At 49.8% G+C, this 23193-nt stretch overlaps 1 protein-coding gene across 1 annotated transcript; it reads right to left on the reverse strand.

The window, feature by feature from the left end:
- Window positions 1–280: 280 nt before the first annotated feature.
- LOC129394267 (polycystin-1-like) lies at window positions 281–23108 on the reverse strand. Its single transcript, XM_055100182.2, is given in 16 exon segments — window positions 281–1153; window positions 2504–2539; window positions 2649–2709; window positions 6759–6903; window positions 7067–7166; window positions 10772–10900; window positions 17478–17594; window positions 19254–19380; window positions 19471–19681; window positions 19776–19919; window positions 20006–20059; window positions 20062–20175; window positions 21676–21871; window positions 21996–22248; window positions 22425–22581; window positions 22877–23108. Coding segments are annotated over 16 exon segments (2874 nt in total). The 3' UTR covers window positions 281–355.
- Window positions 23109–23193: the final 85 nt, after the last annotated feature.

Consider the following 23193-nt stretch of genomic DNA (forward strand, 5'->3'; position numbering starts at 1 on the left):
ATCTGTGATCCCAGCTACTTGGGAGGCTGAGGCAGGAGGATTGCTTGAAGCCCAGGAGGTTGAGGCTGCAGTGAGTTGTGATCGAGCCACTGTACTCCTGCCTGGGTGACAGAGCAAAACCCAGTCTCAAAAAAAATAATAATAATAATAATAATAATAATAATAATATTTTACATAACCAACCACTTCTAAAGATTAAAAAAAAAACCCCACAATTAATTAAGAACCTCAGGTCCCTCAGGCAATCATACCAGATACTGAAACAAAGCAATAACATAAGGACTGCAGTATTTATTTTATTTTTATATTATTTATTTATTCTTTGTTAGTTTGTTTTTGGAGTGTGGGTTTTGTTTTATTTTTTGATTTTTTTCTTTTTTTCGACCCACGGATTTATTCTTATTGCCCAGGCTTGAGTGCAATGGCGTGTTCTCAGCTTACTCAACCTCCGCCTCTTGGGTTTGGGTAATTGTGTCTCGGCCTCCCTCTGCCTCTTGGGCTTGGGCGATTGTTCCACCTCATCCGCCCTCCGCCTCTTGGGTTTTGGTGATTGTTCCACCTCATCCACCCTCCACCTCTTGGGTTTCGGTGGTTTTTCCGCCTCAGCCTCCTGAGTAGCTAAGGGAGGAGTCTTCAGATTATCATCCACTGAGGGTGGAAGAGGAGAGGGTGGAAGAGGAGCAAGGAGACACTCCTTCAGATTATCATCCACTGAGGGTGGAAGAGGAGAGGGTGGAAGAGGAGCAAGGAGACACTCCTTCAGATTATTATCCACTGAGGGTGGAAGAGGAGATGGTGGAAGAGGAGCAAGGAGACACTCCTTCAGATTATCATCCACTGAGGGTGGAAGAGGAGAGGGTGGAAGAGGGATAAGGAGACACCCGTTCAGATTATCATCCACTGAGGGTGGAAGAGGAGAGGGTGGAAGAGGAGCAAGAGGACACTCCTTGATATTATCATCCACTGAGGGTGGCAGGGGACGAAGGAGACATTCGGGAGGTGTCTTGAGGCTCAGGGAGTTATCCGTTATAGAACGTTGTTGAGTTGGAGGAGGTGGCTGGCGGCCCATCCTGTTTTTTAAAGTTTCAGCTGTGAGGTAGGGCCAGTAGGGCAATCCTGAAGAATGACGATGCTCCGCTGCCGCCATTCTGACCTGTAGGGCCGAAGAAGGGAATGTTTTCACACATATTCATTTGATGGACAAAATTACTGCCACCAACACGGTCTGCACCTTCTGTTGCTGGTGATAGATTTTTGCACCTTTCCATCCTCCAGGTTTCAAAATAGCAGTATCACTGTCATAATATCACCCTTCCACTGAGTACTGCTGACAGCTGGGGGGTAAAGAAAAGTCATTGGGACACACTGTTGTCTCCACATGCCACTGTGTCTGTCTGCAAATGTAGGCAGGCTGGGGTCCTGCCCCAGGGAAGACAGAGTCATAACAGAGTAATAAAGAAGCATGTTTGAGACACAGGAGTGTCTATGTCTATCCTCATTCCTCCCTCACAGCCATCACCAGAGCATGTTTCTTGCACCAGGTCAACAGACAGTAAGAGAGGCATGAAAAGCCCATTGTCCACACATGTTGCAGCTTCTTTTTGGAGAATGTTTTCCAGGCCTTTTATGTTCTGTCTCTGATTCTCAGAACTCTGCAAGGTCAGTGTGACCACCCTGCTCCAAATCTAAGAAAACAGAGGTTTCCAGAGGAAGGAGAAATTGTGCCCAGGGTCACACAGCTTGCAAGAGGCAGAGTGGAAGTTGATTCCAGCTCTGCCTGCAGGACCCTCTCATTTCCCCTCTGTTTCCCTTCTTGACAAAGGATCTTCTTCACTCTGGAGGTGCCACCCATGAGAACAAAGAGCTCTGGAGAGATGTGGATTCCTGAAGAGCTGCAGGGGAACTGGGAGAGGGTTTTCTGACAGAACAATCTTACCTCAAGAAGTCAGTTAGGCATGGCTGCAATATTTCTTTTCACTCCCAGGTAATACCAAATTGTAAGTGCACTAGGACATAAAGAATACTTTTGTCCATGGAAAAATGAGGTGGGAATTCTAAACAATGCAAGTTTTAAAACTGTGTTTCACTTCAAGTGTACAAGTCCCATCACGTGTAATCATAGGACTCGGCAGCTTTTGAAGGTACAGAGGCCACACAAGAACCAGCTTAGCTGAGCATCATTTAAGGCCTTCATTTGGAATTGTCCCTGTGGGTAATAAGTTACATTCACTCTTCACTAATTTACAGTCAGGGCCCATTTGCTATTACAAATATGGAACCTCTGACACTTTGAATATTAGATCAGGGGCCCCACTGGGTGGGGATGAAGGTGTTTTTGCACAACACGGTTACCAACAGGGATGGGACTGTGATGCTTGTAGGCAGCCTTTCTCTCTGCCATCTCCCTCTGCAGGGCTTGAGCACAGAGCTGTAGGGAGAAAAATGTATCCATGTCCTGACCTGGCAGACTATGTTCAAAAGCAAGGAAAACAAACAAACTTACCCGGTTGCAAAGAGGCTTTCTTGCAGAAGGGGGGATCTGAAAAAGCCAACACATGAGAAATTGAATGTTGAGAGAGTCTAAGAGCCGTGGCATCATCTGCATCAGCACTGAACTATCCTGCAACTGCGGGGAGGAAGCTCCTTACTTTGCATTTGTGGTAGTCCTCTGCCCGCCGCTGCAACTCTTGCGCACGTTGAAACATTTTCCTATGGATTACAATCACTTTCATCAGATAAAGCACCACTTTCACGATGATTTTAAATAATCTGCCATGTTTCTGTTATCCTCACAACTGTACCCTTACACAATCTATCTGTACCTAGAAAACGTATTTCAGATGGCTATAAGAGTACAGTCTGAGCCGGTCGCGGTGGCTGATGCCTGTAGTCCCAGCACTCTGGGAGGGCGAGGCAGATGGATCACGAGGTCAGGAGATTGAGACCATCCTGGCTAATACGGTGAAACCCCGTCTCTACTAAAAATACAAAAGATTAGCCGGGCGTGGTGGCAGGCACCTGTAATCCCAGCTACTCGGGAGGCTGAGGCAGGGGAATCACTTGAACCTGGGAGGCGGAGGTTGCAGTGAGCCAAGATCACGTCATTGCACTCCAGCCTGGGTGACACAGCGAGACTCCATCTCAGAAAAACAAAAACAAAAACAAAAAAACTGTACGGTCTGATCCAAACTGTTGCTATATTGATTCCTCCTCTTGCTTACTGCCTGCTGACTTCTGAGATGATAGTTTCCTTCCCCATTCTCAGTATATCCCTAATTCATCCTTCATTGAGCATCTTTTATCATAAAGCTGTATTCTCTTTGTATTAATATCCTTACCGTGTTTCACAGGGCAGAAACAGCTGGGCTTATAAACAGGCATAGTCCTTTTGAAGGATGTGGTTGATCCTACAACAACACACTTTCCTAAGGATGACAACAACTCACCCCACCCCTAGAATGGCTGGTATGAACCGAGTTTCCACACACAGTCTAGCTGGCAATGGGGTCAGGAGACATTTTGCTGCTTCACATCTTTTGGTCAGTGGTAAATATTAAGGTACTTTGTTTTCTGTTTTGTGAACTCTCTCTCTCTCTCTCGATATGTCTTCTGACCATTTGTTTCTATTTCTGCATTTACTGGGTCTAAACACTGTACAAAGGTTAAAAACAACACTCCAATGGGCGTTTCCCAAGAGGGTGGGGTTCAGTTTCTGAACTCACTTGTAGGTGTGTATTTCTTTCATATCCAATTTCCCATTTTCCTCTGCCTCTGATACCTGCCTCTCCTTTTCTGCATGCTCACATTCTTTCATGCTTAGTTTCCTCAGATTAGAAGGGAGAGAAATGCACACACATGATCCACCAGCCCGTGTGGGATTCCCTCTGCCCTTCTGGCATCTGAAGGCTGTGATTCAAAGATCCCCCCTGCAACCTTCCCACAAATGAACCAACTGATTCTCACAACCAAAGGGAGAATGGACACCTCCCATTGAGGGACAAAAAAAAGTCACACTCTGGCCTGCTGGCAAGTCACCTGTCATTTCCAGCTCATCTTCATACTTCCATAGTTAGTCCTATTCTTTAGTAAATATAAAGACTATTAAAAGCTTCTATGAGGTGCACTATGTGTGTCTCTGGGGTCAGTCTTGTGCTTGACACAGCGAAAGCTCATTTTAGTTCAGTGTGAAAAACCAGACCTCACCAATTCATCACAACTAACTCCATCGGAAGCAGAGCATTGCTCCTCATCTGACTCCTCCTGTGTGAGACCCAGAGGCTCATGCCGGAACTGAGACCATCAGCCATAGAGAGATCCTTCCAGAATATGGTGTCATTAACCCCGCAGTTCACTACTGCACTTTGCCATGATTCAGGACTGGAACTCTTGTCATCGACTTTAAAGATCCTGAAAAGGCAATCTGAATGCTGGGCGCATCTATTGAATTAGAAATGATCGGAATGGCTCCTAAGTCAGGGTGTTATGTCCTGAAAATAGGTGACAACTGCAAACCATCCACCCTGGTGTTGACTGACTTTAACAAGGTTCAGTTCACAGAGATTGAGGGCAGAAAAAGGAAACGGCCTAAAAAGGGTAAGTTTGCTGTGTTGCCCTCACACCACTTGATTCATGGTCCTGATCCTAAGGATCTCACCTTATACTTGGTTTTATAGGAAGGATGTGTAAAATTCCCAGAACGCTAGGAAACAGGGACGAAAACACTTCAAAGAGAAAGTTAATGAACTTGTTTCTGACCACAGGGTATCCTTCAGCACATGCTGTCTGGAGTGGCCTCCAACAAGGAGTGTGTGGTGAGGTGCTGAGAATGCAATGGGAGCAGGGTCCTGTCCCCACGCTAAAGAAGCTCACAGTTTAATGCAAATGAGAAGCCAGTGAGGACATCACTACTCCTGCTGTGCACTTGGGAACTAGAAACACAAAACCTGACTCTGGAGGGAAGCTAAGGAAGCATTCTACTCTTGAGTTGACATAAGTGCATCTGAAGCTTCTGATCTCCGATGAGAACAATGGGGGACACCAAACAGAATATAAAACCCATGATTGAATACATCAAATTGCTAACATGGCAGTAAACAGACACGAGGTGAAGACGGAGAAGAAGGAAACCCAGGACGAAAGTCAGCCTCGCATTTGGAACCCATTTCCCTGAGTTTCATTGCTGAATTCCAGAAGGAACTACTGAGATGCAAAGAAGCAGAGCAGCTTTTGCACACATGCGTGGGGTTAGATGGAAAACAAGTGGATTGAGCGTCTGCCAATGAAAGCGACCCATACTGAAGTCCACTGGCTCTGGTTGAGACCCAGAAGGGTCATGCAACAGAATAGAGGTGGACAGGAAATACCCTGGCCTTTGTAGGGACTGAGCCTGCACCGACGACCTCAATTGCAGCCTCTATGGAGGACCCCTGACCATCCCCCAGAAGTAGACTCCCATCTCTTCTGCAGCAAGATAACATGCTACTAGGCCTCAATTCATTGCTAACTATTTTTTAACAAGTATCTCACATTTAACAAAAAAGATCAGTCATATGGCAGCAAAATACAATGTAATACGACCAAAACATGAAAGACTGTGAAAATGAATCTGGAGGTGACCCAAGCATTGAATTCAACAATCCAGGCTGGGTGCGGTGGCTCACACTGGGAGGCTGAGGTAGGCAGATCACCTGAGGTCAGGAGTTCAAGACTAGCCTGGCCAACATGGTGAACCCCTGTCTCTACTAAAAATACAAAAATTGGGCTGGGCACGGTGGCTCACACCTGTAATCCCAGCACATTGGGAGGCCGAGGTGTGCGGATAATGATGTCAGGAGTTCTAGACCAGCTTGGCCAATATGGTGAAACACCGCCTCTACTAAAAATACAAAAATTATCCGGGCATGGTGTCCCAGCTACTCAAGAGGCTGAGGGATAAGAATCGTTTGAACCTGGGAGGCGGAGGTTGCAGTGAGCCAAGATCATGCCACTGCACTCTAGCCTGGGTGACAGAGTGAGACTCTGTCTCAAAAAAAAAAAAAAAAAAAAATTGGCCGAATGTGGCGGCACACACCTGTAATCCAAGCTACTCGGGAAGCTGAGGCAGAGTTGCTTCAAACTGGGAGGCAGAGGTTGCAGTGAGCCAAGATTGCACCATAGCACTCCAGCCTGGGCGACAGAGCGAGACTCTATCTCAAAATTAAAAAAAAAAAAAAAAAGGCTGGGTGTGGTGGCTCACGCCTCTAATCCCAGCACTTTGGGAGGCTGAGGCGGGTGGATTACCTGAGGTCAGAAGTTCGAGACCAGCCTGGACAACATGGTGAAACCCCATCTCTAGGAAAAATACAAAAATTAGCTGGGCGTGGTGGTGGGCACCAGTAATCCCAGCTACTTGGGAGGCTGAGGCAGGAGAATTGCTTGAACCCAAAAGGCAGTGAGCTGAGATTGTGCCATTGCACTACAGCCTGGGCAACAAGAGCAAAGCTCCATCTCAGGAAAAAAAAAAAAAAGAGAGAGAGAGAGAAAGGAAAACCAATGCCAGTACTAGCAACTCCTCTTCCCCCAAAAAAATTACAAACAAGAATGTAGGAAGGGAAAGGAATTATACATCTTAAACTAATGAAGCAGAAAGGACAAACTCAATTATGAACCCACTGAATTTGCCACAAATATTGTAGAAAATATTCTCAAGGACTTTACAGTTGTCTACTTTGATTGGCACATGGTTCATACAACAATATTTGTATCAAGGCACATCTTACTGTTCTTTGGTGGTCTTCCTCTTTCCATTGATTTTGTCATGACGGTTGACTTTTGTTGTCACCTTCATCTTATGGATTTTAGCTCGAACTTTGGTTTTCACCTGTCTCCATAAAGTAAAGATGGCTTCCAGGACAATTTTAATTCCTAGAAAGGAAGAAACTCTTTTCTTTGTGTGCATACAAATGGACCTCAGCCCTTGGTCAGAGTGAGGAGAGGAGAAGGTGAGAAACCTGAGGGCAAGAAGCTGTTCTTTCCCTTTCCAGGGCAAACTCATTTCCACACTATGGGGACTCCAACAGAGCCATACCTTCCTGTCTACGGTGGTTGGACCTCCTGGCTCTCTGCTGTACATCCGTGGATCCATCATGTCCATTTTGAGACGGGAAGAGAGTCTTCAGGAAAGACACCTAGGAAATAATAATATAAGAATGACGGCTGGGCACGGTGGCTCATGCGTATAATCCCAGTACTTTGGGAGGCCGAGGCAGGTGGATCACGGGGTCAGGAGTTCAAGACCAGCCTGGACAAGATGGTGAAACCCTGTCGCTACTAAAACTGCAAAAATTAGCCGGGCATGGCAGCGGGTGCCTGTAATCCGAGCTACTCGGGAGGCTGAGGCACAAAACCGTTTGAAGCTGGGAGGCGGAGGTTGCAGTGAGCCGAGATCACACCACTGCACTCCAGCCTGAGCGACAGAATGAGACTCTGTCACACACACACACACACAAGAATGACATGAGGCTGGCACGGTGGCTCACTCCTGTAATCCCAGCACTTTGGGAGGCCGAGGCAGGCGGATCACCTGAGGTCGGGAGTTTGAGACCAGCCTCACCAACATAGAGAAACGCTGTCTCTGCTAAAAATACAAAATTAGCCAGGCATGGTGGTGCATGCCTGTAATCCCAGCTAGTCGGGAGGCTGAGGCAGGAGAATCACTTGAACCCAGCAGGAAAAGGTTGTGGTGAGCTGAGATTGTGCCATCGCACTCCAACCTGGGCAACAAAATTGAAACTCTGTCTCAAAAAAAAAAAAAAAAATAGGCCAGGTGCGGTAGCTCACGCATGTAATCCCAGCACTTTCGGAGGCTGAGGCGGGTGAATCACAAGGTCAAGAGATGGAGACCATCCTGGGCAACATGGTGAAACCCCATCTCTACTAAAAATACAAAAATTAGCTGAGCATGGTGATGCACGCCAGTAGTCCCAGCTACTCGGGAGGCTGAGGCAGGAGAACTGCTTGAACCCAGGAGGCAGAGGTTGCAGTGAGCCAAGATCCCACCACTGCACTCCAGCCTGGTGACAGAGTGAGACTCCGTCTCAAAAAAAAAAAAAAAAAAAAAATGACATGAATATACTTCACACAACTGAACTGCACACTTCAACACGGTTGGATGGTAATTATCATCTTGTAAGTATTTTACCACAGGTTAACATGTTTCACAACCTGAAAAGGAAGTAATTACCTTCAGCTCTCTGAGTTCTAGAATTTGTAACATTTCACCACCTGCTCCTTCCTGATCTGCACTGGAGCATCTTCCTTCTGTCCCTGCTCTACTCAGAGTTCACTTTCCCTTCCCTCACATCAGCTTCGTTGAGGCTGGTTTGAACTTAACGCAAAACATTCTCACTAATGACTGAATTCCCACCAAGATTTCCATATTATCACAGTATGCTTTTAATCTTCAAAGATATTAAATATTTGTTCTCATCATAGCTAAAATGCAATGCAAATCCCATCTCAGATGTGGGTCAGATACCTATGAATCTCCTGAGGTAGTCATTGAAATGACTTTTTTCTTGAGACGGAGTGTCACTCAACCATGCTGAAGTGCAGTGGCGCTACCTTGGCGCACGGCAACCTCCACCTCCCAGATTCAAGCGATTCTTGTGCCTCGGCCTCCCAAGTAGCTGGGATTACAGGTGCCCGCTACCATGCCTGGCTAATTTTTGTCTTTTTAGTAGAGATGGGGTTTCACCATGTTGGCCCATCTGGTCTTGAACTCCTGACCTCAAGTGATCCACCTGCCTCAGCCTCCCAAAGTGCTGGGATTACAGGCATGAGCCACCACACCTGGCCTGAAATAATATCTTTCAAATTCTTTGTAGAATTTGTTTTTTCCTGATTTCTGCACATAGGATAAAAAAAAAAATCATGTACTAGGATTTCGAGAGAAGCAACGGGTAAACTAAAAAGATGAAAAGAGCAACCACGTCTATCCCACAGCTACTGCTAGATTTCATAGGAAAGGTAGCTGGCCCAGTTTGGAGCTAGGAGAAATGTCAAACACACGAAGAAATGAGAAGCAAAGAAATGCCATCACGCATGAATGCTTCATGGCACCCATGATGTCCCTGCTTAGGAGGTAATGGTATAGATGACTAGATGACAAGGACAAAGATGAGAGGTGCGAAGTTGTCCAAGTCCAATAGCTCAACTGAACTTTCCTAAATGGAATTGTTAAAAAGTGGTAAATTTAAAAACTTCCCCTGGCTCACGTGGTGGCTCACGCTTGTAATCCCAGCACTTTGGGAGGCTGAGGCGGGTGGATCATTTGAGGTCGTTTTGAGACTAGCCTGGCCAACATGGTAAAACCCCGACTCTACTAAAAATACAAAAATTAGCTGGGCATGGTGGTGGGCACCTGTAATCCCAGCTACTTGAGAGGCTGAGGCAGGGGAATCACTTGAAGCCAGGAGGTGGAGGTTGCAGTGAGCCGAGCTCACACCATTATACTCCAGCCTGGGCAACAGAGGGAGACTCGTCTTGGGGGTGAGAAAAGAAAAAAAAAAAAAAAAAAAAAAAAAGCTTCCTCCAATTTATACCGAAAATTCTCTGTTCAGGACTAAGTGGCATAGAGAATGTTAAATGTGCCTAGATATCTTCGTAACTCATATATTTTCTGTTTTCTACATATCTTGAAAGGCAGTGCCAAATGACGTGTAATTATCTAGGTGGTAAAACTGAAACATACTTCCTCTTCCCTTGAATATAAAAAAGCATTGTGGTATTAGTACTTTTATCTTGGATCATTGTTCAGAAGGAGGTTCAGCCCCCAGACGACCACATTTTTACTGTCATGAATGGCAAGACAAAATGTAGAGCTCAACTTACCCAAAGGAAAAAAGGCTCAAAAGACAAATTATGGCACAACTTAGCAGCCAAATTCTTACCAAGTACAGACTTTTGACATACTGATCTCTCTCCGGTTGCAAGTGGGAACATGCACTTTGAATGGTGTCATTCAAAATTACCCTGCCCAGACACACTTTTCATTGATTCTCTTGGAGGGCAGTTCTAAGAGATTCTCTGGGGCTTTCTCTGCATCATGAGACGCAGTGCAGTTCTGCCCTTCACCTTCCGGCAGTTTGTCACCTCGTCCCTATGACCTCAGAGGAACTTTGTCTCAGGCCAACTGTTTGTTCCTTGGGCTCTTTCATTTCCCCTAAAAATCATTTGCTGCTCCTCTAAATGGCCTACATCTCCATCTATCTCCCTCTCCCCTCAGAAGAGGGTGCTCTTTAAGCATCAACCATCCAGCCTTTCTAGCAGTCTCATTTTTCAGCTGGTTCCCATGTTTATGCCTGTTCTATGTTTTTCTTTTCCTGTTAAGCTGTCTGTTGTCAGCTCATTTCTGCAGGGAATCTTCAGAGAGGAGATTGGAAGCTTTCCTTCCACCCATACGATAGAACTATAAAGCAGAAGAGTTTAGGAAGACTTTCCTATTTCAGTGACGAAACCTCATACTCCATCTGTGACAAATAGCACAAAGGTTAAAAAAACTTATTTTTGACCAAAAGCTCTGTTGACATTCTATTAAACAAACACCGACCCATTTAATTTTCATAATGTAAATGGCAGGTATTTTCATAATTCTTATGCTAATAAATCATTTCCCTGATTTTTGGGGTAAAACCACATATTCATAATGAAGTCCAGAAACGTGAATTGTTTCATATAATTTATTCTTATTTGTGATTACAAGTATACCTCTACAGAAAGTTAGTATACTCACAGAAAGGTAACTTGTGCAGAGGGAGATGGCAAATTTATAACTTCTCAGAAACACAGTACTGATAAGTAACCAAAGACTTCCACCAAAGTCAGTCCCACGATGACGAAGGTCAGCCAGAGTATTGATAACCTGGAATAATAATAGTTGAAATAATGAAAAGGTCAATGACACTGACAATATTTCACTCAGAAAGAATCATCCTTAGAAACCGTCAACCTCCTCCAAAAGGTAACCACATCCCTCAGATATCACCGTGGGATTCCACTGCTACAAAAAAGAACAGAAGTTAGAAGTCTCATGTTTTTCAGACGGCTGGTAGTGTTTTTAGGCATTGCAAATGTGGGGTGTTGTCTTTCTTGGTATAAAGCAGGGATATCCAATCTTTTGACTTCCCTGCCTATATTAAAAGAAGCAAAGTTGTCTTGAGCCACACATAACATACACTAACACTAACAACAGCTGATGATCTAAAAAAAAACCTTTTTTTTTTTTTTTTTTGAGACAGAGTTCCGCACCACTCAGTCGCCCAGGCTGGAGTGCAGTGGTGCAATCTCGGCTCACTGCAACCTCCAGCTCCTGGGCTCAAGCCATTCTCCTCCCTCAGCCTCCCGAGCAGCTGAGATTACAGGTCTCTGCCACCATGCCCGACTAATTTTTGTATTTTTAGTAGAGATGAGGTTTCACCATGTTGGCCAGTCTGGCCTTGAACTCCCGACAGGCGATCTGCCTGCCTCGGCCTCCCAAAGTGCTGGGATTACAGGTGTGAGCCACCGTGCCCGGCCATTTTGTTTTTGTTTTTGTTTTTGAGATGGGGTCTCACTCTGTCACCCAGGCTGGAGTGCAGTGGTGTGCTCTCGGCTCACTGCAACCTCTGCCTCTCAGGTTCAAGTGATTCTCCTGCCTCAGCCTCCTGAGTAGCTGGGAGTACAGGTGCCTGACAGTGCACTCAGCAAATTTTTGTATTTTTTGTGGAGATGGGGTTTTGCCATGTTGGCCAGGGTGGTCTCGAACTCCTGACCTCAGGTAATCTGCCCGCCTCAGCCTCCCAAAGTGCTGGGATTACAGGCATGAGCCACTGTACCTGGCCAAAATCTCCTAACGTTTTAAGAAAGTTTACAAATTTGTGTTGAACTGCATTCAAAACTGTCCTGGGCCACATGCAGCCCGTCACTCATGGCTAAGACAAGCTAAGTATAAAGTAATTATCTTTTCTTTTTGTTTTGAGACAAAGTCTTGCTCTGTCACCCAGGCTAGATTGCAGTGGCATGATCTCAGCTCACTGCAACCTCCGCCTCCCAGGTTCAAGCGATTCTCCTGCCTCAGCTACTGAGTAACTGGGATTACAGGCGCCTGTCACCACGCTCGGCTAATTTTTGTATTTTTAGTAGAAACAGGGTTTCACCATCTTGGCCAGGCTGGTCTCCAACTCCTGACCTCATGATCCACCTGCCTCGGCCTCCCAAAGTGCTGGGAATACAGGTGTGAGCCACTGCACCTGGCCAGTAGTTATCTTTTCTTTAGTTATTTGCTTTTTAAATTGATGTATAACATTGGATGCATTTATTATATATCACATGGTAAAAGAATCCCTCTAAATAATACTTCTCTCTTGGATTATATGAATCTTTGTCATTTAAAGCTCAGCATAAGTAAAAAAAAAAAAAAAAAAAAAAAAAAAAATACAATGAAGAGATTACTTCATTCACAAATAAGAATCCAATTTTAGTGCTTAAAAATTAACAAGGTGGGCCGGGCGTGGTGGCTCACGCCTGCAATCCCAGCACTTTGGGAAGCCGAGGTGGGTGGACCGCGAGATCAGGAGATTGAGACCATCCTAGCTAACACGGTGAAACCCATCTCTACTAAAAGTACAAAAAATTAGCAGGGCATGGTGGCACGCGCCTATAGTTCCAGCTACTTGGGAGGCTGAGGCAGAAGAATCACTTGAACCCGGGAGGCAGAGGTTGCAGTGAGCCGAGATCGCACCACTGCACTTCAACCTGGGTGACAGAGCGAGACTCGGTCTCAAAAAAAAGAAAAAAAATTACCAAGGTGGAGATCATGAAAATGGCATGAATAGTGTGGGATTTCTCTAAGATTGTTGACATTAATTCCATTAGACTCTCATGTGAGTGAAGACGAAGACTTCCCCTGAGTAAGTTCAGACAGCTTGTGATAACATTTCTACATTGATTCCTCAGGATTTAACTATATATTCTTGAAAACATCTCAATTTTAAATGTTTCTTTCAAGATGGTGAATTAAACAGAGATAGCCCTTCAACAGGTTGAACTCAGCATATGCTGAGTCTGAAATGGAAATGATGGAGTTAGAGAACCATACAACAATGGTAACGATTTCAGAAACATGGTGTTGAGCAGAATAAAGCAGACACAAAAGAGTACCTATGGCATGGCATGCATCTGTATACGCGAAATTCCAGAATAAGCAAGCTAACCTATGATAAGAAAGAGACTGGCTGGGAAGAGTGAGCGTTCACTTTCTGGGGTGACATAATCGTGTAGATCTTGGCTGGGCACGGTGGTTCACGCCTGTAATCCCAACGCTTTGGGAGGCCGAGGCGGGTGGATCACCTGAGGTCGGGAGTTCAAAACCAGCCTGACCCACATGGAGAAACCCTATCTCTACTAAAAATACAAAATTAGCTGGGAGTGGTGGCACATATCTGTAATCCCAGCCACTCGGGAGGCTGAGGCAGGAGAATCGCTCAAACCTGGGAAGCAGAGGTTGCGGTGAGCTGTTATTGCCCCATTGCACTCCAGCCTGGGCAACAAGGAAGAAACTGTCTCAAAAAAATAAATAAATAAAATAATGTAGATCTTGAAAGGGGGTTGGTTTATGCTGGTGTATGTACTTTCCAAAGTTAGTAAACTTACACTTAAGGTTATATATTTTGGCCAGGTGCGGTGGTTCACGCCTGTAATCCCAGCACTGGGAGGCCGAGGCAGGCGGATCACGAGGTCAAGAGATGGAGAGTATCCTGGCGAACATGGTGAAACCCCGTCTCTACTAAAAATACAAAAATTAGCCAGGCGTTGTAATCTGAGCTACTCAGGAGGCTGAGGCAGGACAATTGCTCGAACCCCGGAAGCGGAGGTTGCAGTGAGCCGAGATCTTGCCACTGCACTCCAGCCTGGGCGACAGTGAGACTGTCTAAAAAAAAAAAAAAAAAAAAAGTCACCAAACCAGATGACACAAACCAAATGACATTTCACTTTGTTTTGGTCCGTTTTGTTTGTTAGAGACAAGAGTGCAGTGGGGCCATCTCGGCTCACTGCAACGGCCAGCTCCTGGGCCCAAGCGATCCTCCCACCTCAGCCTCTCCAGTAACTGGGATAACAGGTACGCACCACCAGGCCCGACTAATCTTTTTTGGAATTTTTTGTAGAGATGGGGTTTCGCTATGATGCCCTGGCTAGCCTTCAACTCCTGGACCCAAGTGATCTGCCCACCTCGGCCCCCTAAAGTGCTGGGATTACAGGCCTGAGCTGTGTCATTTCATGCCGCGTGACACAGCCCAGTAAAAAGGAAGAAACCCCGCGGGTCCAGCGTCTACTCACACAGGTGGACTGATGGCTGATAAATCCCAGCAGGAGCCAAAGGAGAAGCCGAAAGAGCAGCCACAGCACCCGTCCACTCACACAGGTGGACTGATGGCTGATAAATGCCAGCAGGAGCCAAAAGAGGAGCCAAAAGAGCAGCCACCGCACCCGCATGTCCTGGTCCTTTCAGGCGCCCTGAGGCGGCCAGGACAGAGGTGGAGGTGGCTTAGGGCAGGGGGGAGGGAAGGGGACGGGACCGGGGGCCGGATCTGCGTTGGGGAGGGGGAGGGGAGGGGAAGGGGAAGGGGAGGGGAAGGGGGGAAGTAAGGGAAGGGAAAGGAGGAGAAGGGGGCTGTTGGGCACCTGGAGGAGGTGGAGGAGGAGGAGAAGAAGAAAGGGTCTGGGAAAGGATCCGGTTCAAATTAAGTTCTCAAGCGCTGGTGGAAGGCTTAGCTACAGGTCACGGAGAAGATCAGGGAAGCAACAGGACATGCGGGGCAAGGGAGCGTGAGGCTTAGGAGCAATTAGAGGGAGACTAAGGTTCTGCTTTCCACCAAACCTTCTTCGGTCTGGGCCCTCCCTTAGCAACCCTGGGGCTTCATACTCCCTCTCCACCAATCCCTGATGACCCCGGTGGTGCCTCACAATGGACATTCCAAGTAGCGCCCGCATCATTCCAATGACCCCTCCCCCATCTCAGTCCCCCACGCTCCTCCCAAGGCCAGGTCCTCTCTGGAACCTTCACAAACCTGATTTCTGGCCCTCCCCAACCAGCTCCCTGTCCCTGCTTCTGGGCGCTCCTTCCTTCCTGAGCTCCCAGGGTTCCTCAAGGTCACTTTTGGTGACAAAACATAAAAAACAAATGATGGCAGGATGGCAGGAAGAACCTCATACCCAAGCAGAGTGCCAGGTTTTACAGCCTCCGCTCAGCCATTCATATCTTAAGCAACAAAACATCAGCAGGATGCGGAAGGTCCCGATAGTAAACCATCTCCATCACATCCATGTAGCCATCCGCCCATCAACCTGTATCTCAGGAACAAATGTACATACATTCATTTTAAGCATGCATGGTACATTTACAAAAATTAACCTGACTTATTTTGTTCCAGCAAATCTCAATATGTTTGAGAGCAATCAAATCACACAGCATGTTTCTGATCATATAACTGTGCTAGAAGTCAATGATTAAAAGCTAATTCAAAATTATTATTTGCTTGGAAATTCAAAGTGCCCTTATAAGACATAAACATAAGAAAGAATCCAAAATGAAACAAGATTGCCTTTCAACTCAATGATAAGATCATAACATGGCAATAAAATGTCTCCCTCTGGCCTGGGAATTCCTCTTTGTGCCACAAGGTTGTGTGATCTCAAATCACCCCTAACCCACCTAGACATTTTAACATCCGAAACCGAGTGATGATGTCCTTATCTATATCATCTTACTGCCTGTGTGTGTGAACTTTAAATTCTGAACCCAAATGAGGGGGAGAAAACCAAGTTGACTTTCATGATTGATCTCTCAGGGATGTCCAAGGAATCTGTGCATCTCAAGAAACAAAGTTCATCAGCTTCTCTCCTAAGGTATTTGCCCACAATACCCAGAGGGCTTGGCAGCATCATGTGTGATGGGTGGGGAGCTCCAAGCAGGTGGGCAGGACCCAGGGGCCTGGTGACCAGGACAGACCCCCACTGTCCATCACCTTTCCTGGCCCTGTCCTCGGCTAAACTTCCTACAGGCCTTCTGCCCGATCACACAGAGTGTGCCCAAACTCACTCAGGCCTCTGGCAGCTGAAAACCACTGCTTTAAATCCCTTTACCATTTACTATGACATAAGGTTATTGTTAACAGGAAATATTCTATTGATGCTACAAATGGAAAGCCAATGCCTTTACCATAAATAGAAAAACAACCCTAAGAAACAAGCAAAACAAAAACAAAACAGGGGCTGGGTGTGGTGGCTCACGCCTGTAATCCCAGCACTTTGGGAGGCCGAGGTGGGCGGATCACAAGGTCAGGAGTTGCAGACCAGCCTGGCCAATATGGTGAAACCCTGTCTCTAATAAAATACAAAAATTAGCCGGGTGTGGTGGTAGGCGCCTGTAGTCCCACCTACTTGGGAGGCTGAGGCAGGAGAATAGTTTGAACCCGGGAGGCAGAGTCTGCCGTGAGCCGAGATTGCACCACTGCACTCCAGCCTAGGCGACAGAGCGAGACTCTGTCTCAAAAACAGCAACAACTACAAACAAACAAAAAACAGGGTTAACAAAACTATGGAATTCAATTCTATTTATATGCTGCAGCCATGTTCCAGCCCTAGATTTGGCTGGGCATGGTGGCTCACGCCTGTAATCCCAGCACTTTGGGAGGCTGAGGCAGGCAGATCACGAGGGTAGGAGTTCGAGACCAGCCTGACCAACATGGTGAAACCCCGTCTCTACTAAAAATACAAAAATTAGCCAGGCATGGTGGCACACGCCTGTAATCCCAGCTACTCAGGAGGCTGAGGCAGGACAATCCCTTGAACCCGGGAGGCGGAGGCTGCAGTGAGCCGAGATCGTACCATTGCACTCCAGCCTGGGTGACAGAATGGAATGAGACTCTGTCTCAAAAAAAAAAAAAAAAAAAAGAAGCCCTAGATTTCGGTTGTGTTGGTTGTAAAAGGAGAGACCCAGTAAGTGGGGGTTGTGCCGCAGATTGCTACCCACAATGGACGGGTCACTGAGCAGGTCCGGCCAACTGGGTTCCCTCGCTGGAGGGCCAGCACACCAGACTGCAGGTGGCGCGGGGTCAGCAAGGTACCAGGGGATGTGTCACACACACACCCCACCCCCGTCCAGTCACGCACGGACACCCTGGGCTTCCGAGCAAACCTGCTCCCAGGTGGTGTGACCACATGGAGCCACAGACACCCAGCAAGGACATGCAGCCCTCACACCCCCGGCACCCCAGACACAGTGACCTGCACCAGGGCTCGAGGTTTCTCTAGGGAACCCACCTCTTAGAATCATCCAGAAACAAGTCACTCTTCATCTGTCCAGCAAAGGCCTGCTAAGAGGTGCACAGTGTCTTGAGTCCAAGCTGCGCCAAGGCGGCAGGACCCCCAGCCCAGCCCAGGACCCCCAGTAGAGCCCTCACCTCAGCGTGGAGGCCTGAGAACGTGAGGAAGGAGCTGTCCAGCATGGACGAGTCCAGGCAGCTTTCAATATCCAGCACCTGCTGCCCGGCAGGTGTGGGGCTCGGGCTCCCAGCCACCTGCAGGACGAGGGCAGTGGTCAGCGGGCGGCAGCTCAGACCTGCTCAGGACAGGGATGAGAAGCCACCTCCTCAGCAGACAGGGCAGAGCCCGGTGCCATCTGACAGAATGTTCTAGAATGCTGGATATATGGGACATCTGCACCGTCCGTGATGGCAGCCGCTCGCGACGTGTGCCACTGAACACTTGACAGCAGACTGGTGCAGCTAAGGAACAGAGTTTTAAATTTCATTTTTTTTTTTTTTTTAGATGGAGTCTCGCTCTGTCACCCAGGCTGGAGTGCACTGGCGCAATCTCAGCTCACTGCAACCTCCACCTCCTGCGTTCAGGCGATTGTCCTGGCTCAGCCTCCTGAGTAGCTGGGATTACAGGTGCCTGCCACGATGCCCAGCTAATTTTTTGTATTTTTAGTAGAGACGGGGTTTCACTGTGTTGGCCAGGCTGGTCTTGGAACTCCTGACCTCAAGTGATCTGCCCGCCTCGGCCTCCCAAAGTGCTGGGATTACAGGTGTGAGCCACCACGCCCGGCCATCGTTCCATTTTAATTAACTTAAATACGAGCAGCCACATGGGGCCTCTGGTTCCTGCCACGGACTCGGGAGCAACACCTCCTGGTCGCGGCTTATGCGCCTTCTCTGTGTGCTGCTGGGGTTAGTTTGCATGTAACCTCTTGAGGACCCCACATGTGTATTCCTAAGGGGTGCGGCCTACCGTTTCCGTATGAATGGGAAGAGTTCCCACCTGCTGTATTCTTGGAAAGAGGCTGTGAAGGATTGGTGTTAATTCGTCCTTAACTGCTTAGAAAAATTCTATCGTGAAGGCTCTGAGCCTGGGCTTTTCTTTGTGGGATTTTTTTTTTTTTGGAGACAGAGTCTTGCTCCGCTGCCCAGGATGGAGTGCAGTGGCGCAATCTCGGCTCACTGCAAGCTCCGCCTCCTGGGTTCATGCCATTCTCCTGCCTCAGCCTCTCGAGTAGCTGGGACTACAGGCACCCGCCACCATGCCCAGCTAAGTTTTTGTATTTGTAGTAGAGACGGGGTTTCATTGTGTTGGCCAGGCTGGTCTCGAACTCCTGACCTCAAGTGATCTGCCCGCCTCGGCCTCCCAAAGTGTTGGGATTACAGGCGTGAGCCACCGTGCCTGGCCCTTTTTAATGTTTTATATAGATGGGGTCTTGCTATGTTGCCCAGGCTGGTCTCAGACTCCTGGACTCAGATCCGCCCACCTCGGCCTCCTGAAGTGTTGGGATTACAGGCGTGAGCCACCACACCCGGCCCGGCCACTGGGAGGTTTCTAAGGGACCAACTCGGCCTCTTCACTTGCTATAGACGTACTGAGATTTTCTTCTGGAGTGCATTTCGGAAGCGTGCACAGCCGCGTGCTTGCTTCTTCTGAGTTATCTGGCGTGCTGCTGTGCAGTTGTCCGTGGCGTCTGCTTAGCAAAGTGCCCTCGTTCTTTCACGATTCTGGCTTCTGAGTCTTCTCTCTTTCTCCCTGGTCAGTCTAGCTAAGGCTGCTCAAGTGTGTTGACCCTTCCCGAGCAGCCTTTGGTGGACGCCTTTCCCTCTGGCTGCAGCACTGGAAAGTGGCGGCCCTGGGCATGGTGCCGAGGCCCAGGCTCCATTCCCAGTACTCCCGGGTCCCCAGCCCCAGCCCACCTTGCTCCGAGACATCCGGAAGAGAAAGAGGATGGCCAGGTAGACGGGATAGACAACCACGCTGGACACCAGGCCAACAGCGACTGTGTCGACGCTCAGCGGGCTCAGCCTGGACACACGCCCCGTGCTGTGTGGAGGAGAGGAGGCCACACAGGTGAGGCTGAGGGGCAGGAAGGGCTGGGCAGGAAGAGGCTGTCCCGACCCCTACGGCACCCACCTGTAGGCAGAGTCACCAACAGCCCCGTACCACACGGCGTTGGCGCCCAGGAAGAGGCAGATGAGGAGAACGCAGCAGGTGGCCCTCTGGATGCGAGTGAAACAGCTACGAGGCAGCCGGTCCCATATGGAGAGCCAGATGTGCTTGTCAAAGAAGCCGCGCTGCAGCTCAGCCACCAGCAGGCGCCGGAAGCGCAACAGGGCTGCGTCGCCTAGAAGGCAGGGAGGGCCGCACTGCAGGAGGCCACGGGGCAGGACCACCCTGCCCAACCTCCCACGGAGTGGGAACATGGAACGAGGCCTTACTCGCGGCCAGCAACTCCTTCTCCACCAGGCCCCCGTTGGCCTCCGTCTCCACCGAAAGCCAGTCATTGACCAGGAAGAAGGGGCTGCGTGCCGTCTGCAGGTCCCTGACGATGATGTGCTGCAGGAACCAGGCAGGGCTGAGCCCTGCAGAGGCGTGGGAGGGAGGTCAGGCTCGCAGGGCACCCCAATGCGGGGGCAGAGGGGCAGAGCTTGGCAGGGTCCGCACAGACCTTTGTTGTCGTGCCACACTCGGATCTTCCACACGCTACCCAGGCTGTGCGGGTGGCGATCCGGAAGATGTCCAGGCTGTTGCGGTGGAAGGCTCTGTCGCCGTCCAGGTGCCAGTGGCTGCTCCGGCTGTCCACCCCATACAGCATGATGCCCACGTGGGCCGTGGTACCTGGAGGGCAAGAGGGAGGGGTGGGAGGCTCGGTCTGCTGCCCAACACGTGTGGCATCCCAGGCAAGTCATCTCAGCTTTGGCCTCCGCGCACTCAAGGAGCCACACAGGCAGTCCCGGCTTTGCACGGCTCTGCCATACACGAGGAGCTGCGGTTACTGCAATTTGTCCAATAAACAGCAGGACCTCAAGGACATGATTAAGTTACATGGAAAGAACTGTAACTTGTGACATGCAAACATGGCTGCACACGCCTCAGTCCACACCACAACCAGTGACCCGCACTGCACACCTGTCCACGCCTCAGTCAAGCCACAACCGGTGACCCGCACCACACACCCGTCCCTCAGTTCATGCACAGACTGCAAAGCGTGAAGCTGTGTCACCTCCTCTCCCAGTGACAGACCCAGGTGACAGTATTTTTTCTCTTTTTTTTTTTTTTTGAGATGGAGTCTTGCTGTGTCACCCAGGCTGGAGTGCAGTGGCGCAATCTCAGCTCACTGCAAGCTCCGCCTCCTGGGTTCACGCCATTCTCCTACCTCAGTCTCCCGAGGAGCTGGGACTACAGGCGCCTGCCACCACGCCGGGCTAATTTTTTTGTATTTTTTAGTAGAGACAGGGTTTCACCGTTAGCCAGGATGGTCTCGATCTCCTGACCCCGTGATTTGCCTGCCTCGGCCTCCCAAAGTGCTCGGATTACAGGTGTGAGCCACCGCGCCTAGCCGACAGTTTTTAAAAGTAGGTAATCAAAAGAAAGAACTGGGAAATGAAGATGAAAGCAGCACGGAAATAAAAAATGGGAACACGGCCAGGTGTGGTGGCTCACACCTGTCATCCCAGCACTCTGGCAGGCCGAGGCAGGCGGATCACCTGAGGTCAGGAGTTCGCCTGGCCGACATGGTGAAAAATTAACTGGGTGTGGTGGCGTGCACCTGTACTCCCAGCTACTCAGGAGAATCGCTTAAGGGGAATGGCTTAAACCCAGGAGCTGGAAGTTGCTGTGAGCCAAGATCACGCCATTGCACTCCAGCCTGGGCAACAGAGCGAGACTCCGTCTCCAAAAAAAGAAAAATGAAAACAAAAAGGGAATGCCAGAAGGGCAATTCCAATGAAAGGAAAATGGAGGTATTGAAGAAACAGCCACGGGGAGGGTGCTGGCGCCTCCGTCTGAGAGACGAGCTATGCAGTCAGGATTGCGGGTGGATGCACGGTCTCCCACAGTGGTAGCGATGCTCACGTCACTTGTGGGGCCACGCTACTGTGCAGAACGTGGGCTGCCCACCCTGACTGACTGGCACCTACTTCCAGCTGGGAGCTGTCCTAGTCCTCAGGGACAGTGAGTGCTCACGAGGTCATTCCCAGGATGAACACACGAGCCCTTCACACAGCACTGCAAAAACTGCCTTGTTCTGACGCCTGCAACGAGACTCACTCCCAGAGGGTGCAACCAGCACAGCCGGTGAGAGCAGGGGAGGCCCTGCCACCCCGCTGCGCCCCTCACCTGAGCCCCGGCCCCAGCCTGTCTTGACGAGGATCTCGTACTTGAAGCGGCCCCGCTGCCCACAGAAGGGGATGGCGCGGCCCCGGCTGGCATCCAACTGGTCCAGCTTGTGCAGGATGGCGGCCATGACCATGTAGGTCACCAGGCACACAGCACATGTCAGCATGACGATGTAGTTTACATCCGCTGTCGGCTCCTGTGAGGACACAGCCGCCAGGCCCAGGAGGTCACGTGCAAGCTGTGCCTTCTCAGGATAGAGCCGAGCCCACCCAGGCCCTCCTCAACTCTGCAGAGGCTCCCAGGAGCACAGGGTCACTCACAGGAAAGACAAAGCGGACATGGCTTGGGGGCACGAAGAGGCTGGCGCCGAAGGCGGTGAGGTGGCAGGTGAGGCAGACGGCCTGGCGGGGCGAGGTCTCCTCCAGGGGCAGCAGCCCCTCTGTCCGCCACACCATGTCCTCCTCGCTGAAGTACTGGCACAGGGACGTGTACAGGCCCACGGACACCTCCAGCGCCGACCAGCGGAAGTGGCTGGAGAGGTTCAGATGGTAACTCCCTGCTGGGTCTCTGCTCCTGGGCAGGGAAGGGGCAGTGGATGTGAGCCCAGGCTCCGCCAGGTTGGATGTCAGAGTCCCCCCATACCCGGTCCAGTCCCCTCGCTGCCTGCCGTCCCCATAGGGCCAGTAACCCGGGCAATGCTGACCCATGATGCCCTGCCCTGCCCTGCCAGGCCAGCCCGCAGAGCTCACCCCGGGGAAATGAAGAAGGTGTAGGGCCGGTGGTCGGCACCCTGGAGTGACTCTGGGCGGATCCTCCTGCTAGCCGAGCAGTTGTGCTCATTGGGCCGGGGCTCCGAGTGCAAACAGACTGCCAGGTAGGGCTCGGATTCCTCAGACAGGTAGCGGCCTGGGGCAGAACGCGCATGTCACACGCCTGCCGGGAAGCTCAACCACCCGGGGGACACCCACGATGGCCCTCCTGAGCCCACCCTCTGCCACGGGCCTGAAAGGCCATAGGAGCCTCTGCACCAGAGCTGGCACCTGCTTCTCCGTGGCCCCCAGCTCCTCTCCGGCCAGGCCCCCAGCAGCCCATGAAACAGAAAGCAAATTTCACCAGAGACACCCATGGAAGCCCTACGAGAAAGGCCTTCCCCCCAAGAACAAGGCCAGGGGGCCGCGTGTGCCCCACCCACTGCACGCACCGTCCAGCAGCGTATAGTTGAGCTGCAGATGCAGCACGGCCGCAGGGTTGCTGCTGTCCAGGGTGACCACAGCACCGACGGAGGCCTGGGGCTGGACCACAACGGAGTTGGCGGAGCTGCGGTGGCCCCGGGCAGCCCAGTCTGAGTTGTTGGGCACCTTCACGGTGATGGCATGCTCTGAGGCCAGCCGCTCGATGGGGATCTGGGCGCCGGCCCATGTCTGGAACGCCATCGAGGCCACCTTGGTGGAGACGGTGTAGTTGCTGATATAGCCAAAGGGAAAGGGATTGGAGTCCACCAGAAAGATGAGCTGCACC

The sequence above is a fragment of the Pan paniscus genome, chromosome 18 (assembly GCF_029289425.2).
Source record: "Pan paniscus chromosome 18, NHGRI_mPanPan1-v2.0_pri, whole genome shotgun sequence".
NCBI classification, from domain to species: Eukaryota; Metazoa; Chordata; class Mammalia; order Primates; family Hominidae; genus Pan; species Pan paniscus.